General features: G+C 46.1%; 1 protein-coding gene across 1 annotated transcript in view; it reads right to left on the reverse strand.

Moving 5' to 3' along the window:
• Positions 1 to 18,964, reverse strand: part of GABBR2 (gamma-aminobutyric acid type B receptor subunit 2) — a 350,606-nt gene that overhangs the window by 129,011 nt on the left and 202,631 nt on the right. The window contains exon 7 of the mRNA XM_043566839.1: positions 10,538 to 10,774. Coding sequence (XP_043422774.1) covers positions 10,538 to 10,774 — 237 coding nt within the window. The remainder of the gene's footprint in view (positions 1 to 10,537; positions 10,775 to 18,964) is intronic.

Here is an 18,964-nt window from a genome sequence, read left to right on the forward strand (position 1 = left end):
TCCTGTGTCCCACCCCGGGTAAATCATTTAACCTCTGAGTTTTCTCACCTGCCAAACGCTGGTAACAGCAGCCTCCATCCTGTGGGGCTGTATTAGTTTGCTAGGACTGCCGTAACAAAATATCACAGACAGGGCAGCTTAAACAATCAAAATTTAATGGCTCACGGTTCTGGAGGCTAAAAGGCCAAGATCAAGGTAGCGGCAGGGCTGGTTCCTTCTGGGGGCTGTGGGGGAGAGTCAGTTCCATAACCTCTCCCTCCCACCTGCTGGCGTTTTGCTGGTGATCACTGGTGTCCTCAGCCTGTAGAAGCATCACCCGCTGTCTGCCTCCGTCTGCATGTGGTGGTCTCCCTGTGTGCATGTTGGTCCCCCATTTTCCCCTTTTCATGAGGACACTAGTTGCATGGGATCATGCCACTCCAGTTGGACCTCGTCTTAACTAATTACATCTAAATGACCCTATTTCCAAATAAGGTCGCATTCTGAGGTGCTCTGGGTGAGGAGTTCAAATACGGAGTTTTCGAGAGACACAATTCAAATGAGATAATGCATTTAAGAGCTTAGCATAGCACCCAGCATATAGGGAGCGTTCAAAACCACAGCCATTCCTATTATCATGACATTTATCATTATAGTAATTGTCCCTGTGATCACCTTGTCACTGGCTCCTTCTTTTATCTGTTTCTCAGAGACCTGGACAGCGTCTGTGCACAGGGCTTCCGTTGAAGCTCTCGTAAGACGGTACACTCCCCCACACTGCTTTTTCATAAGGAAATAGCTATTTTTTCCCTGACTTGAGGAAGTCAAACCTGCAAGCTTTGGAAGGCTAGGCATCAATTGAAACAAATTGCTAAACCACATTATTTTGATCTTTCAAATTTATCTGACAGCAGAAGGAGTAGGTTTCTTTCCTGTGCTGTACGTTATCTGCAGTCATTTGTAACTGTGTTTAAAGAAACAGGGGGAGGGCAGCCAAGCGGTGCTTAGGAACACAAGATTTGGAGACACCTGCATTTAGAATCAGAGGACCTAGGATGTGGTTCTGAGCTAGGCTCGCTGTGAACACCGTGGGAGCCCTGCAGAGCCTCTCTGCCGCGCTGAGCTACAATTTCCTCATGCATTCAATCAACAAACGCGTTTTAAGGACTAAGAGCCTGTACTATACAAGGCACCAGAAGTACAGAGAGAATTTTGGGCCCCAGTCCCAGGCAAGGGGCTCCCCGGCTCCCCGTCCACTGGGAAGGGGCAGATGGACACATGAATAACCCAGTGCAGGAGGGGAGCCCGTGACATCCTCCACTGTTAACCTGGGGAGAGTGGTTCCTGCTCCTCTCCCACGCACCTCACAAGGTTGTTAGGACGGCGAATTCCTTGGGAACAAACCTTCCATATTACTCCTCCTGCCCAGCCCAGCTCTGGCTTATAGGAGGTGCTGGGAATGCTGGCTGAATTAATGGAACACCTAAATGGTGAAGAACATGGGCTTCTGAGCCAGCCGTATTCGGCAGTTTTGAACAAACTCTTGTCACTTGCTACCTGTAGGACGCCGGGTACAGCATTTATCTTTGCTCAACCCGTTTTTAAAAAAATCTATGACATGGTCATTAATGATCTAAATCCCTCATTCATTAAACAATTATTTATCAGGCACCTACTATGTCCCAGGCACCCAGCTCTAAGTCTTAAAGGTGGCACGATCTGTGGGGGTTACCGTTGAGAGGCAGAATGAGGGGGTGGGAGCTGCGATTTTAAATAGGGTGTCGAGGAGGCGTCACTGACAAGGTGACACGTGGGCAGAGATGGGACATAGGTGAGAGAGCTGGATGCAGCTCACTGGGAGGAGGCTTTGGGACACTTGCAGTTACCCATCCCCCACCCGGTGGCTCTTCTGAGCATCACATTCAATAACGTGGGTACGGTACTTAGGATGCTGCCTGCAAAGCAGTAGGAGCTCATTAATTAATAGCTATTATTAGCATTATGTTAATAAATGTAATTGCACGGAGAAGCGAAGGAGATAGAGACTATGAATGTACTCTGTGCACAGGGCAGTCACACACTGGTTATTATTATTATTATTATTGTAGTTGTTTATTTAAAAAAAAAATTTTTTTTTTTATTTAAAAAAAAATTTTTTTTTCAACGTTTATTTATTTTTGGGACAGAGAGAGACAGAGCATGAACGGGGGAGGGGCAGAGAGAGAGGGAGACACAGAATCAGAAACAGGCTCCAGGCTCTGAGCCATCAGCCCAGAGCCTGACGCGGGGCTCGAACTCACGGACCGCGAGATCGTGACCTGGCTGAAGTCGGACGCCTAACCGACTGCGCCACCCAGGTGCCCCTGTAGTTGTTTATTACTGAGCCTTGCTCCTGACCATCAGCGACCTGCCCTCCCGCCTCAGGCCCTAGGACTTGAGCTCCGGAGAGATGCCGATGGGAGAGACTGGGGAGGGGGGGGGTAGAGGGTGGGTTTCTCTCCTGCCTCAGGAAGGACGCAGTAGGGGCCCCCAGCCCAGCCCAACAATACATGCCGGGGAGATTTCCCCGACGTGTGTGCAACGGTGATGCCAGCCATCACGGCAAGAATTTGGGGATCACTATTAGCAGATACAACAACTATAGATTCTGTTAATACTTCGCCTGTCAGTTCTGATTATTTATTGGGCCGAAAAAGCCTTTTTAGTTTGCAGAAGCCTGGAAGGCAGCAGAGTGGGAGAGTGTGACTCAATTTCTCAATCATGTGTGGATTCCACCCAGCAAGGTGAACTCAAGTTTAGCAGTGGTTAAGAGCATCTACAGGTGTAAAGTGTTAGGTGCAGAGTGTGGCACCCGTGGCATGAAAAGCTATGCTCCCTGCAAATATGGGAGCTGCTAATTCCTCCCAGGAGGCAAGTACGGCTCTTCCACAGGCTGACTGCAACAGGCAGGGGCAGGAGCCAAAAAATAAGGGAGAAGAGTCCAGAACCCTCTACCGGGTGTGAGGGAGGCGACGGGGGAGGGTGGCTGCTAAACTTAATGCCGAGATGACAATTAGGTTACAGTAAAAATTCCATGTTGAAAATGCTTCAATTTCCCATAAGGATACATGGGTGTCTTCATCTGCTCCAGAAGCAGAGCCCGGGACAGGGAATCGTGTGCAAGTGGGTTTTTAAAGACATGTGCTCAGGAGGAACTTGTGAGGGAGACCGGAGGCAGAATAGGCCAAGCTGGGTGGTTTCAGGTGAGGGCCAGCCTCAGCCTAATCCTGCAGGGAATTGTGGAGTCTGAATGGCACTAGTGTGGCTCCACCACACTGGCCAGTCGTGGCTGCAGGCCACTGGGCTAGGGTGTAAGTCCCAGGCACCTCCAGGCTGGGAGGCTCCAATCACCCGAGGTGTGAACCATCAGCAGGGACACCTGCACAGCTTGGGGCTGGGCAGGCCTGACCACAGCCCTAAAAGAGATCTCAGGAGATCTGGCTAGAACACCAACAGCATTTGCTGTAGAATGCTGAGTGGTAGTTCCTGGGGTCATGGGAGTTTGAGCCAGACTAAAGGGAGGAACAGAAAGGCAGAGGGGTCTGTGAGCAAAAGCTTTCTGCCTTTAAGGTGTCAAATCCCCCGAGTGAATGGCAGCAGGTAGAAAGCTTGAAAGTGTTCTTGCTGACAGAGTTTACTCTACTCTGCTTTGATATTAAACCACTACAACCTTAATACAAGTTAATTGGTTTGTTTATTATTGAGATAATTAAGTGAGATAGTATAGGTGAAAAGACTGGCACTTAGTAGGTACAGAATGATTGTTTTGCTGGACTTGATTCTGAATATTGCTTGAATAGAGCCACATAAACTTTGTTCTTTGAAAAGTCACCATTGTGATATCAATAGTAATAACAAGAGTAATAATGATGATGCAGTTTGGGGGAGCTAAACGCCATCATTACTTATATCAACTCTATGAAGTAGGTTCTATTTCCCTCCACAGATGAGGAAACTGAGGTATAAAGAGGTAACTAATTTCCCTGAGGTCACACAGTTCTAAGTCATGGACTGTGATCTTTTGTCTGACTTTACAAATTTGCATTTCCTGTTGTAGTTCATCACTGCCATGCCCCAGGCAATGATTCATTTTATCTGAGTTTAAGGGGTGGGCCTGTTAAGTTTCGTATAGTGTAATTCTCCCAGAACTCCCAGACTCTGGGATGGGGTGGAGACAGGTGGGGGGCAGAGGAAGTTCTGGGAGGGTTGGCTGTTGCTCCTGGAAACAACCAAGAAAGGCTCATGAAAGGGAGGCCTTAAATAGGAAAGCCTGAGTGGCCTTGGGAGCTAGCATGCTGAGGTCACTGGGACAAGCCCCATTTTTTAGGACGCGCAGCAGACACATCACAGTTGGACTGCTGCAGAGCTTCTGACAAGCTCCTACTGATAGCCTCGAGTACAAAATCGAGAAACAGGCAGAATCATGATAGTCCAGGGGATGGAGTCATGACTGGTGGAATGACCAGTCCCAGAAGAGGGCAAATCCTGGATTGGTAGAGTTTTCTCTACTTCTGGATGGGCTTCCTAGTGCTCTGTTTCTTAACTCATTCAAATTCAACAACCTTAAATGATGAAACCACATTTAAATCACAAATGGGTGCCTGGTGCAAAGCCTCTAGGTTAACTTGTCTTAGAGAGTAAAACCAGGAGTCCAAAAGATCAGACGGCAGGAGAGATGGGCCAATTCTAGCATGATGATGTTTAATTTGTGTGTGTGTGTGTGTGTGTGTGTGTGTGTGTGTGGTATGAAGTTTCCTATCCCGGTGAAAAATCGACTGCACAACTTCAGCACCACAGTAGGGCGAGGCAGCAGTGTGTGTGACAGAAAGAGCCCACACTCCCCCAGGACGACGATCTCACTGATTTCCCCTAACTACCTGTTCCAAGTACCTGCAGTCTGAATTCCAACCAATGCGAGTGTACTCTATAATGCCCTCTTCTCAGGTAGAATGTTGGCAGGGGGAGCACAGGGGCAGTATTTGAATCTTAGTGGAGATAATTTTATTTCACAAGTCTTGCATAAAGACTTGAAGTTTAAGGGACACACCAGGAAAGGCTGGATTCCTGTTCACCAGCAACAAAAGCAAATCTATCAATAAACTCTGCAAATCGCCATCTGCTGCTCTTCAGCACCTCCTTGGTGAGATCAATTAGAGATAATAGCCATTAGAGGTGACATGCCCGAACCTGAGGCTGCCCATCTCTTCCCAACAGATGTTATGCCCAGACCTGCAGCTGGTTGAGAGAGGCTGAGCAGAGGATGAAGAATGGGGCCATTATTGGAGGAACTTTGGATCGTTTCTACATTACGGCCTTCCACGGGGAGTGAGGAGGCAATCACAGGAAATTGTTTAGAAAGAATGGGCCCTCTTCTCAAAATCAAAGACATTCCCCCCAGGAGCTTCTTTCAATTTCTCTAAGTCCAAATGCTCTTGGAAGCCTCATAGTCCCCATGCAAACCTGGGGTGTATACCCTCAGTAACTTTCCAGGAAAAGTTGTACATGTACTGTATTTTCATAATAGGGTATAATGAGGTTACATTAATTTAGCCTCCATCCTAGGCACTACAAAGTAAATACAGTGTCATTTTAAGAGACAAATCAGAAAAACATTTACTACAGGGGGTCTACTGCTCATTAGAGCCATCATATCTTACTGTGATGTGCCCAAAGGATTTGTCCATTTGAGATCTGGTATGTCATCCTTGTTTTAAAAGACTGGAAACTGTAAAGAATTAAAAAGTGATCACCCAAAGCAAATTAAGGCTTTGGTTATTACCTGAATACTTAGCACATGTTACCAAGCATGGTTTTTTCTTTTTTAAAGTTTATTTCTTTATTTTGAGAGAGAGAAAGTACAAGTGGGGAAGGGAAGAGAGAGAGAGGGGGAGAGAGAGAGAATTCCAAACAGGCTCCACTCCACATTGCCAATGCAGAGCCCGATTCAGGGTTGAACCCACAAACCATGAGATCATGACCTAAGCTGAAGTCGGATGCTTAACTGACTGAGCCACCCAGGCCCTCCCCCAAGCATGTTTTGAAGGGTTATGGATATGAGCTGGTTAATGAATTTAGTGCATCTTTGGTAGAAAAACCTAATTAGAGGAGTTGTTAAGTCACAACATATCACCATCAGAGCTGGGCATAGAGGAGCCTGGCATTGTATCCTCACTACCCAACACATGGCACAGGGTGAGAGCGCATGGCATGGGTGCCTTGCAATTATCCACACGTGGAATTTCACTTACTGAACTGCAGGAAGACCGAGGACAGCTTCCTGGTCTTTACTGCCATAAGCAGAATGGAATCCTCCCTCCAAGGGCCTTGGGCAGACCTTGGATAGTGACCAGCAATTTATTCATCTACTTGTCTATATCCCCCACTGGGCAGGGAGTTTTTGAGGGACAGACCACACATTATTCCTTTCTATGCTTCCAGCTCCCAGCCCAGGGGCTACTAAAGGAATGAGTAAATGTAGGAACAAATACATCTCTGACAGATTTAAAATACTCTAAGCAATTCTCAGCATTACTATTTGACAATCACTGGGACTTCTTGTTAATAATGTGAACTCCTTGGCCCTACCACAAAGCCATTGGATCAGAAGTTGTGGGTGGGGCTGGGAAATCTGAATTTTTAACGAAGCTGCATGGGGGATTGTCATACATACAGAAGTTTAGGAATGTTGCCCTAGACCAAACCTGCTGAGCTGGGATTCTCAGAGTGCTCTGGGCTTTTGATACCTTGAACGGCCAATTCTAGCCCGAGTTTCTGTTCAGGCAGAAGAGGGGTTTCCATGTGGGGAAGCATTCTGAGATCTGCAGGCCATAGAAAGGTAAGAGGCAATAACAGGGCCAAAAATCGGATCAGTGCCCTCGGAATCAGAGGCAGGCAGGACCTCCACCAGGCTATCGGTGTGCAGGTGGGGACACGGAATCCCATTTTCCAGGGTTCCCCAAGAAGGGTGGTGGGGAGGAGAGCTCCTGAGAAGACGAAACAAAGCTGGACCCCAAGCTAAAGCCAGAGTCCTGATCTAGGATTCATGGAAGAAGTCTGTGCTTTAACACACCAACGAGGAACCACAGGCCTGGCTCCCAGACGAGAGTGTGCACACTGCATCAATTGAAATTGAGTCACAGATATAATTAATTTAATGTGTTTAAACGATTTTCTGTACAGTAAACATGCTGAATGAGGGTGACCCAGAATAAAGTGCTTGCCTGAGAGTGGAAAAATGGACACCATGTGTGCTCTATAATGAAAACTCTTGAGCAAATAGAAAATGCTTCAATTTATTTCCACCTCCCATTCCTTTCCTTTCTAACTCTTTGTTTATGGCTGAACTTGGCCTTCTGTGGTCTCCTCGGACCGCAGAGACACTTTTTCTTTTGTCAGAAGGTGTCCTTTCTTCTCTGATCAGAAGACAATTTTAATGAAACCTGTCTACAGCCCAGTGAGAAGCACATACTAATATGTGACAAAAGGGATTGGGAGGAAGGGGGAAAAAAAGGGCAGAACCGTTTCACGACTCAATCCCTTTCTCCAGTAAAGGGGGACGTGCATGATGAGAAGGGAGGTGCCACCAGGTGTGGCTGGGACAACGCCATCTGAGCAACCATCCTGGCTCTGCCAAGCTATCCCTCCATGTGACTTTGAAAGCTCCCTCTCTGGAATTCAAATACTCATCTACAACATGAGGGGGTTGAATTCGAGGATTTTAAAGAGCGCTGTCAGTCCAAGGGACACCTGAGCGGCTCAGTCGGTTGAGCACCCAACTCTCGATTTCAGCTCAGGTCATGATCTCACGGTTTGTGAGACTGAGCCCCGCATCAGGCTCCACGCTATGTGTGGAGCCTGCTTGGGATTCTCTCTTTCTCTCTTTGCCCCTGCCCTCTCTAAAATTAAGAGAAAAAAAAAGATAAAATAAGAATGCTTTCAGTCCTGATATCCACTGAGTTATGAATCACAAACCGGAGCAGGCATAAATATGTGTCGAGGAATTTCTCATTAAAAAGAACCTCATTTTCAAACCGTTTCAAGTGTTCAGATAGTCTTACCGAATTGCTCATTAAGCAGGGATTATGTATTATTTGGCTCCGATGAAAGGGAGCACTTGGAAATAGTTATAAATGATCTCCCACTGAGATACATCACGCATCTGGTCAAAACGCCAAGTTCCAGGATGAGGAGGGATGCGGAATGCTTCCTAGATCCTGTAGCTCTCTATCCAGCCGTTTCGGCTAGAGAGACTATGGATTCCCTCTATTACATAAGAAACAAATGATGGCGGGATGATCTGAAGCAGTGGGCCCACATTTTGTGACAGCTCTGCCACCGTGGTGGGAACAGGTGAGTCCCACCCTCTCTAAGGCTCAGTCTGCGTTTCCACCAGCAGAGGGAGGACCTCTGGGGTGGGGCCATTCTGTGGGGGTGGGGATGGCTCAGGGGCTTCGAGAAGGGAGGCTGAACAGGCAGGGCCCTGGGCTCCTTCTCCTTTCAACTGAGGTGCTTCTCTCCAATCTGTATTACATACCAGCACCACGTAAGACTGATTGTACAAGAGGTTCTGAGGATAAAAACATTTTTTTTTGAAACCAAATCTTTGAAAGCTGTTCAAGCTTAACGTCTGAATCCAGGATGCACTATAAACACAGGCGCTGCCCACAGTTATTCAGAGCCCTTACTCTGAACTGTGGGAGCAGAGGCCAAGAGCTGTCAGGTCAAGGGTGGCTCTACTCCGGAATCCTCCTTTTCAGCAAGTCTCAGCAGCTGCCCACTGCCCAGAGCAGCGGCGCTCAAACTCCAGCGCCGTTAGCGTCACTGCGGGGTCTGTTAAACCGCAGCGGCCGGGCCCCTACCCGAGGCTCTGGTTCAGCGGGTCCGGGGTTGGGCTCGAGAAGGTGCATTTCCAACCAGCTCCCAGGGGACACCAGTGCTGCTGGTCAAGATGCACTTTGAGAATCACTGGCATATAAGATAAAGGCCAGTGTCCTTAGCTTGTTCCTTCAGAAGTGCCCCGACTTACCTTCCCAGCCTCGTCCTCCTCCTTTCCAATTATCCCAACAAAGTGATTGTCCCTGCACACACTCACACATATCTCCCTCGCTCATACGCTCCATCTGGCCAGACTGTCAGCCCCCTCTCTCTGCATGTCTAAGGCGTGGCACCGAAGCTACCTCCTCCAAAATGTTCCCTGAAGTTTTCATCAACGGTCACAGAAACCCCTCTGGGTTCGTATAGTTTGTCCCGTGATGCTGAGCCCTTTTAATTCATATTATCATCTGTGTCCAGCTCTCACCCCTGCATTTGGACCGCGGGCTCCAGGACAGAGAGCCCATCTTATTTACCTCAGCATTCACACCATCGTCTACACCCTCAGCACCTGCACAGGCCCTGCCTACCAGACCAACAGGCAGCAAGCCCATGAACACACACAAAGGAATATGAACATTTAAGAAATATACCAATCAGCTCATCTTGTCCACTCTTCTTAATATCCCAAGATAGAGACGGATTCTCTAAATGGCTCTTTAAATTAGAACACAAGATAGGATTTTAGCCATTTCAATCTATTCTTTAGGCAAATTTTCCTTCTTTTCTGAGAGCAGAGTCAGTGACAAATACATCATCATGAGGCATTAACTAAGTGCCACTTATGGCCATTACCAGAAGGTAGCGTAATGCAGCAGTTAAGAGCTAGACCTAGGTTCAAATCCCAGCTCTACCTCTGATTAGCTGTAGAGCTTAAGTGCTCTGAGCTCCAGCCTCCTCACCTTTAATTGGGATAACAACAGCATCTACCTCCTCTGGATGGAATATAGATGCAACGGGCTCATTATTAACACTAACAATTCTAGCATTTACTGAGAGCCTACCATGTGCCTAGCATTAGGCATACATTTATTATTGCATCTAACCTACACGAAGTGCTTAGCAAAGTAGTACATAATAAGCATTAAAGAAATGTTAGCAATTATTATCATTGCTTATTTTCACAACTTCTACGCAAGACATAAATTATTATCCCCATCTTCCAGATGAGAAACTTGAGGCTCAGAGCAAGTAGCCTGCTTAACAAATACTAGCAGATTTTACTTTGTAATGGTTCATCTTTTTACCTACCTCGTGAGGTAAGTATTATTTCTATTTTGGAAATGAAAGCTCTATGGTTTGGAGCAGGTAACTTGAAAGACCAAGGATTTGAACCTGACTTTGGGTCTGGAGCTCTTGCGGTCCCCAGCCCCCACCTGGTGAATTGCAACTGCTCTGCTTGCAGTCAACTCACTATGCCCTTTGTAATCCACCAATTACAGAGAAGCATTTTCCCAGCGTGTCAGAGAGCGTCACCAAACCTGTCCCTCATTTTAGCAGCCCTGCAATCCTACGACCCACAAGAAGTTGTTTATGTGATCAGAGAAAATGGACCTCCTATCCAAGGGCATGCGACGCAGCAGCCCCGCTCGCCTCGTACATCTCCAAGGGGCACCAAGGAAAGCAGAGTCTGGAGTGTGGGACTGACCGTGACCCCGAAGAAGTTGGTCTCATTCATGGCGTTGAGGATGATCCTGCCCAGTGTGTGGTCTGTGTAGTTGAAATCCTGGATCCGCTGGTGCCGGCTGCTGGCATGCAGCGTCTCCATGGCCCTCTGCAGCGTCTTGGCGATGACCCAGATGCCGTCGTAGGCGTACCCGTGGAACTTGCTGGGCCCCACGCCTGACCGCTTGTTGTTGTACTCTCTCTCATACTGCTGTGGAGTCTGTAAAAAACAGGGGGGCAGGGGGGATGCCAGGTTACAGCCGGCAGGGACATTAGACACGTGGTGTCGAGAACCGACCCTCTCCAATGCTCACTGTGAGCCAGGCGTGGTGCCAGGCTCTTGATGTGCATTATCTCATGAAATCCCCACAATGACCTCATACAGCATATGAGTTATGGGAAGTGGACTTGTCCAGGACCACACGGCTAGTGAGTGGCAAGGCTGAGACTTGAACCCTAGCAAGGCTAGGGTGAAGGAATAGCACACCCACACCAGACCTCCCTGTGATGTCTGGAGGGCCGAGCATTAGTACCGGTGCAGGACCACATTCCATATATCTAAATATTTAAGTTACAGACAAGCAAATAAACTGTCCAATAAAATAGTTTCTAATACCTTCCTAATGATATGGAAGGCCAAGTTTGAATTCAGAATTCTGGGGCTCCTCAGACCTTCAGGCTGGATACAGAGGCAGGCAGAGGGGGAGCTGGCTTTGCTCTGGGGCCCATCCCTATAGCCAAGCCCAGCTTGGTCCATACCTTCTCCCCTTCAGGCATCAGAGCCTCCTGAGCACCCTGGAGATGCAACCCAACCTCAAGAGGGCTGACCTGGGCCAGAGGCTTCCTGGCCCTGGAAGGGGCTCCAGCTGTTTGGGCAGGGAATTCAGAGCAGAGGAGGTGGTGTCAGAGGAAGGGGGTGTAGGTCTGCGGCGGGGAAGGCGTGTCCCAGTGGCCTTGTGGATTCTGAGCCCCATGGTACCCAAGTGAGTCCCCACCCTGAGCTGGTCCCAGGTGTTCTGATGTAAGGGCTGCTCTGACCCTATATTATGCTGCTCTTTCCTCTTCTGCAATACAGCAAGGCCTGTGAATAATTCAGCATTTTTTAAAAATTAAAAAAATTTTTTAAACTGAACTGAATTTCATAAAAGAATTTCATTGGTGATATTAACATTCCGATTGTGGCCGCAAAGTAATGAGAACCTTTTTACTTCAGTTCCTGAGGCTCACACATCCAAACGGATGCCACCCCAGGGGAACACGTCACCCTCAGCCTTTCCATGGGCTTCTCAAGTCACTTCTGAACTCCTCTGCCAGAAAGGTCAGCGGAGCCAATGGCTTAGCCTTTGGAGAAACCCTCTTTGGGGACAAACCACACACAGAAACCACTGACTCGTCAGTTTATACTGGGAAGGGCTCTTGGAGATGGTCACACATGCTCCCTCCACCTGTGGCCTGAGGCACAGAGAGGTCCAGAGGCTTGCCCAAGGTCACACAGCGTGTGTGTGTGTGTGTGTGTGTGTGTGTGTGTGTGTGAGGGGGTGGGTGTGTAGCTGGAATGATCCCATTCCATTTCTACTACTTCTTTCATTTTTAACTTTTGAGGACATTATTGCTTTTTGAAAACTACCGCAAGTTGTTTGGGGCCAGGTCCAGTGCCGAATGAGGGTGGTGACTGAGGACTACATCTCATGGCTGGAGCCCGAGTAAGTCTCTTGCCCTTGGCTCAATGCATTAGCAGAACAGGGTCGCACACATTTGCCTGGGGACAGCCAAGTGTCTCCGATCAGGGACCCCGTGGGCGAGGAATTCTGCCTGACCAAACGGGAATGCTGGTGTCCCAGCAATGATTCCCCCTCCTTCTTTTTCGCTTCCATTGGATGATGTAGGTCTTATCCCTGTTTACAGTTCTCCTTGGAAATGCATCATGTCCAGCCATCACATTTGTTCACCACTCAAAGCACAGGGCAGAAACTCCTCAAATCCGAGGGTTCTTCAAGAAGGCAGCACCGTCGCTGTCCAGCTTAGGACCCTGAGCCCCTCCTCACTGCCCCTCACACCCTTCACCCTCACGCACTCCATGGGGCTGGCTTCGGCATTTCACTCCTGCTGGGGGAGCATGCGGGGCTGTTACGAGGTGCACACTCTCCTAGACCTCCTGGGTCCTCGGATCACATCAAGTCTGTTCGCACCTCAGGCTTTTGCAGTAGCTGTTTCCTCTGCTAGAAAGTCTCCCTAGCTCTTTGCATGATACTCTCTGCATTCAAATGTCAACACTCCTCACTTCTCAGGGATGGCTTCCCTGACCCACCCTTCTTAAAGCTTCCTCACTCCAGGCATTCTCTAGCCACTGGTTTTTCTTCTTTACTGCACTTTTCACGTCCTGCAACGTTCCTACTTCTGTGTTTATTTGCATGTTATCTGTTGTTCCAGCTCTCCCTCCTCCTCCTCCTCCCGCCCCCACAACTAGAATTAAGCTCCATGGGGTCAGGATGTTATCTGTCTTGATCACTGAGGTATCCCCAGAACCCAAAGCAATACCTACAGAGATCTTTTCCAAGCCTCAATTTTTCCATCTGAGAAATGAAGAGGTTGGATCAGATGATCTAGAAGTTTCCTCTTGGCAACATAGGTAAAAGCCTGGCACAGTGGTAATGACAGAGGATTTGGAAGTAGGCAGGCCTACCCTCCAGCCCTGGCTCTGTGGTTTGCTAACTGTGACCTGTGGTGTGGTCCTATCTCCTCCAGGTCTCTGTGTCCTCTCTTGCTGGTTGGCCATGAGGGTTCAGCGACATGAAGCACACAAAGCCAGCCCAGTGTCCAGGACATGGAAGGTGCCCCACAAATGCCACCCACTGTTACTAATAGTAAAGGAGTCTTGCCCAACCTGGCCTCCCAGTGTGCCTGGCGCAGCTGCTGACCCAGGATGCCCTAAAGAGCCAAGGACCTGCCCACATCTGTGCTGACAGGGGTCAACAGTTCTCCAGAATGTGCACGTGCTGCCTTACTTCCTTTTTAAAAATTTAAATACAAGTTAGTTAACACAGAGTGTAATAACGATTTCAGGAGTAGCATTTAATGATCCATCACTTACATATAACACCCAGTGCTCATTCCAACAAGTGCTCCCATTTAATACCGATCATCCATCTAGCCCATTCCCCTCCCCCACCTCCCTCCATCATCCATCCCTCAGTTTATTCTCTGTATTTCAGCATCGCTTATGGTTTGTCTCCCTCTGTTTTCATCTTATTTTTGCTTCCTTTCCCTTATGTTCATCTGTTTTGTTTCTTAAATTCCACATATGCGTGAAATCACATTATTTGTCTTTCTCTGACTGACTTATTTCACTTAGCAGAATACACTCTAGTTCCATTCACTTTGTTGCAAATGGCAAGATTTCTTTCTTTTTGATCGCTGAGTAGTATTCCATTGTATGTATATACCACATCTTCTTTATCCATTCGTCAGTCGATGGACATCTGGGCTCCTTTCCATAATTTGCCTTTTGTCGATAGTGCTGCTATAAACATTGGGGAGCATGTGCCCCTTCGAATCAGCATTTTTGTATCCTTTGGATAAATACCTAGTAGTGCAATTGCTGGGTTATAGGGTAGTTCTGTTTTTAACTTTTTGAGCAACTTTCATACTATTTTCCAGAGTGGCTGCACCAGTCTGCATTCCCACCAGCAGGGCAAAAGGGTTCCCCTTTCTCCGCATCCTTGCCAACATCTATTGCTTCCTGAGTTGTTAATTCTAGCCATTCTGATACTACCTTACTTCCTTAACCAATTTCCAATTATTGGGCATTTACGCTATTTTGAATTTGTCCCAATTACAGGACTGCAGAAAGCATCCTTGTATCTAAATTTTCTGAACACATACTGGTAGTTATTGTTTCAGAATAAATCCCCAGAGGCATAATTGCTGAGGCAAAGTATATAACATACCTAAACATGATTCACCCATATTTGGGCCAAATTATTCTCTCCAAATACGAGAAATTAAAATCCCACTGTGTATGAAAGTACCCACTTCTCTGCATCCTTGACAACAATAGGTATTTCGATTTTAAAAATCATCATCAGTTTGTTAGGTTCAGAAAAAAAAGTATGTCTCCTTTTAATTTTAATTTGGGTTTCTCTGATTAATAATTAGAGCGAGCTCCTTTCAAATACTGATAGGCAATTTTTTATTTCTTAGGTGCACTTCTTTATGCCATATTGCTATGGTGACAGTCACAGCTTTTAATGTTTTGTTTTAATGCATCCTTGCTATTTTTCCACTTTTTACTATTTAGCTATATTTTCTTTGATTTTTCAATATGATTTGGGTCTGTTTCTGGTTCTTGACTTAGCTATCGGCTATGTTAAAAGTATTACAAATTACTTGAATTTGTACTTCTCTAAATGCTTTAAGCATCAAAGGAATGAGGCCCCTTGACTTCTGTCTTGGACTTTGCTCCTATGAGCTTTCTCCAATGCACACAAAAGCATCGAGGGCCTGTGGTGTCTGTATTTGAGTCCCCTTCATTCAATCTAATGATTATATTCAGATGATATTTCCAGACCTCTTCCCTACCCAGAACATGCCACTGGGTCATTCTTCCAGGTTTCTATGACCCTTTTAAAGTCAGGGGTCCAGATCTGAGGCAAACATTCTCAGTGTGGTCTCACCAGGGAATAAATGAGTATAGTTTTTTAACCTCTTTGACATACTTTATCGGGGTTATTTCTTTGTGGGGACCGGAGGAGGACCAAAATCACATCATTTATTTAAACTTTGGGGCCCCTATGTATACTTATTACATGCACACTTGTAAATCCACATCTTTTCTCTTGCATAGCACTGTTCTTCATCCAGGGGGTGAGGGGTAGGACGTGGGGGGAGAACATTGGAAATATGGCTGTTGACCTCATTTCTGTGGGAAGAGTCCTTGGAATGGAACAGGTGTAGCCAAGCCCGGAAAGGTGACCTCATTCTTACTGTCTTTGCAAGCACAGAGTTGAAGCCGTTGCCACCACATTATGTCCCAGGCCATTCATCACTTTCCAGGTGAAGCCAGCACCAAACTCCCTTGGGCAAAACAATGACAGCAGGAAGAAACACTCTCACAATTGTCTGAGAAAAAACTAGTAGTTGTTCTTCAAGCAGGCCTCCGATTATTCAGGGCAGAATTTCTCCCATTGTAGAGCTGACACTGAAGGCTGATTAATTACTCATTCTCTGAGGTCAGGTTTATCATGAGATGCTAAAAGTTTCTGAGAAAATAACTTTATATAGATAGTCCCAATTACTGACAGGTTGTGCTCCAGCATATTTTTGAAAGGCAGTTGTTGGAACTTGGAACATATTTCCCCACAGAAACCATGTTATAAATAGTGGTTACGCTCCCAGGCTAGCCCACACAAGCTTGCTAACCCACAATGTGACTAAACCTTATGGGCCTGTCATTCCAACAGAACCAGGCAGAGTCCTGCTTTCTGGGAGAGGGGAGCCTCATGGACAGAAGACAGGAGAAGGTGAAGAAGGCATCCCTTTCCACATCTCGAGCCACCACCCCCAGAGTGACAAAGCTGGCAGAGTTTCTCTCTAGCATCTGGGATTTGGGGATCACAAAGTCTCATTTGGAAGGTCCACTGGGGGGTATTTAGTCTCCTTGCTCCTGTATTCCAGTTTGTAGATCATCTGGGGACCTTGTTAAATGCAGATGCCAGGGCCCTACATTTTGATTCAGTATGTCTATGAGATAATTTAAGAATCTGTATTTCTAAAAACCTTGCAAGATCTCAAGAATACACAGATCGGTTACCGCTGATTAAGCCCCTCCTACAATCTGATTACTGGATCTTCTCAATAGCAACTTCCAGATGTTTGCTGAGCTCCATCTTTTAGACTCGTCTGGCACTGAGAAGCTGTCTCTCCAGGAAGAGCCTTCCACTTAAGGCATGCTTGCCCTCTATGAAACTAATGCAGCATCTGCAACACGCCCATAACCTGTATTCCACAAGCAACGTCCTCCTCGCGAAGCTGTTCCCTCTTATGCACAACAGCCTCTCAAAGGGCTGAAGACAGTGGCATGCTATCCTGTCCCCAGGGTGCTGTCCTCTACCTTTTAGGCAAAAGAGTCTCCGTTCGGATTTCCACCCTGACTGTGATGAAATGGCTTATATCAGACCAGAGCTCCCATGAAGAAACATTCAGAGAAGTAGAATAAAACATAAAAATAGCTGTTCAAAGGCATAACAAAGCAACCAGGACATCTAGGACTTGAGGGGCAAGATGCTGGAGAGAAGAGAATGCTTTGAGCAGTGTCTGGCTTTCTTGGCTATTTCCTTGCTGATTTGTAAGTAGGAAGGCTAGCTGCAGGGAAACCACGCTCTGGGTCAGAGTTTTCAGCAGTCCCACAGGGAGAGGAAGACAAAAAACGGTAGTTCCGGGTTATCAGGATTGCAAGGCTTGTAGGCCCAAGGTCTTGGAGGAAAGGAAGTACAGAAAAGTGAGCCCAGTTTTCAGACTAGCATTTGCACTTGAAATATTTCATGGTAACTAAGCTGCATAAAGCAAGAGGCTGAGAAACCAAGAAGTGGCTACTGAGGGGTTTAGAAATTAAGCAGAAGTATTTGGAGTCTCACAGGATCAGGAAGACAAAAGTTGAAGCTCAGGGCCAGTAAACACCCTAGGATTTCAGCTAAGAACACTAAAGAACAAATACCATGAATAAGGGCAAACCAAAATAGACGAGGCCTTATAAAAACCAAAACCAAGCCTGGAATCCACTCAATTATTGATTGATTGGATTAAGGTGATCTTCCCCTAGTCTAACAGCCTTCTTAAAGAGAAATAAATCTCTGAAGAAAGATAACACATTCTGTAGCTGCTATATTTTTTTCATCTCCAATTAAATTAATTAAATCTAAAAGATACACCAGGAAATGGGACCAAATAATGGAAAAAGAAAAGGAAGGAAGGAAGGAAGGAAGGAAGGAAGGAAGGAAGGAAGGAAGCGAGGGAGGAAGGAAGGAAGGAAGGAAGGAAGGAAGGATGAACAGATGGGAGGAAAGGAGGCAAAAAGAGAGGAAGGGAATAAAGAAGAAAAGAATAAAGGAAATAAGAAAAAAAGACAATAGAAACAGACCCACAGGTGATCCAAATCTTGATGTTATTAGACATGACTTTAAAATAGTAACATTTATGGGGCGCCTGGGTGGCTCAGTTGGTTAAGCATCCGACTTCAGCTCAGGTCACGATCTCGTGGTCCGTGAGTCCGAGCCCCACGTCAGGCTCTGGGCTGATGGCTCAGAGCCTGGAGCCTGCTTCCAATTCTGTGTCTCCCTCTCTCTCTGCCCCTCCCCCGTTCATGCTCTGTCTCTCTCTGTCTCAAAAATAAATAAACGTTAAAAAAATTAAAAAAAAATAAAATAGTAACATTTATGTGTTCAGGAAAATAGATTAAAAGATACAGAACATTATCAGAGAACTGGAAGCTGTGAAAGAAAAAAGAATAAAACAAAAAGTCTAAAAATGAAAGATATGACAACTGAAATTAAGAACTCAATAGATGGCTGAAGCAGTATATTATCAGAGCAGAAAGTAGGTTAGTGAACTGGAAGAAAGGTTAGTAGTAGTAAACAGTAATAAATATTCAGACTGAAACACAGAGAGGGAAAAGGGGTCGAGAATAAGAAAGGAACATAAGAGATATAGGGAATATTTTGAAAATGTCTAGCATGTGTATAATTGTCGTCTTGGAATATGAGGAAAAGAGAGAATGTTTAAAGGGATATTATGCTAGAATCTCTCCAAACACACATCAATCCACAGATTCATGAACCTGTATTAACTTTGTGAACTACAATCAAGATAAACCCAAAGCAAACCTCATTTCAGTACAGCATAGTAAAACTGAAGACCAAGTCACAAAATCTTAAAAGCAGCTAGGGAAAAAAGATGCATTACCTTCAAAAGAGCAACAACACAACAGATGAACACAGGGGAAGGGAAGGCAAAATAAGATAAAAATAGAGAGGGAGGCAACAGACTCAAATACAGAGAATAAACTGAGGGTTGCTGTAGGGGAGGTGGGTGGGTGGGGGGGGATGAGTTAAATGGGTGATGGGCATTAGGGAGGGCATTTTTTGGGATGAGCACTGGGTGTCATATATAAGATATGAATCACTGGGTTCTACTCTTGAAGCCAAGATTACACTGTATGTAACTAACTTGAATTTAATAAAAAAGAACTTCATAATGGAAAAAAAAAAGAGCAACAAAAAGTCAAGCAGCTGAGTTAATAGAAACAATGGAAGCCTGAAAACAAAGAAATCATCTTATAGTGGTGAGAGAAATCATGGACAATCTAGAATTCTACACCTCAAAATTAAAGGTGCGAGAAAGAAAATTTCAGACACCC

Source organism: Prionailurus bengalensis, chromosome D4, assembly GCF_016509475.1.
Source record: "Prionailurus bengalensis isolate Pbe53 chromosome D4, Fcat_Pben_1.1_paternal_pri, whole genome shotgun sequence".
NCBI lineage: Eukaryota > Metazoa > Chordata > Mammalia > Carnivora > Felidae > Prionailurus > Prionailurus bengalensis.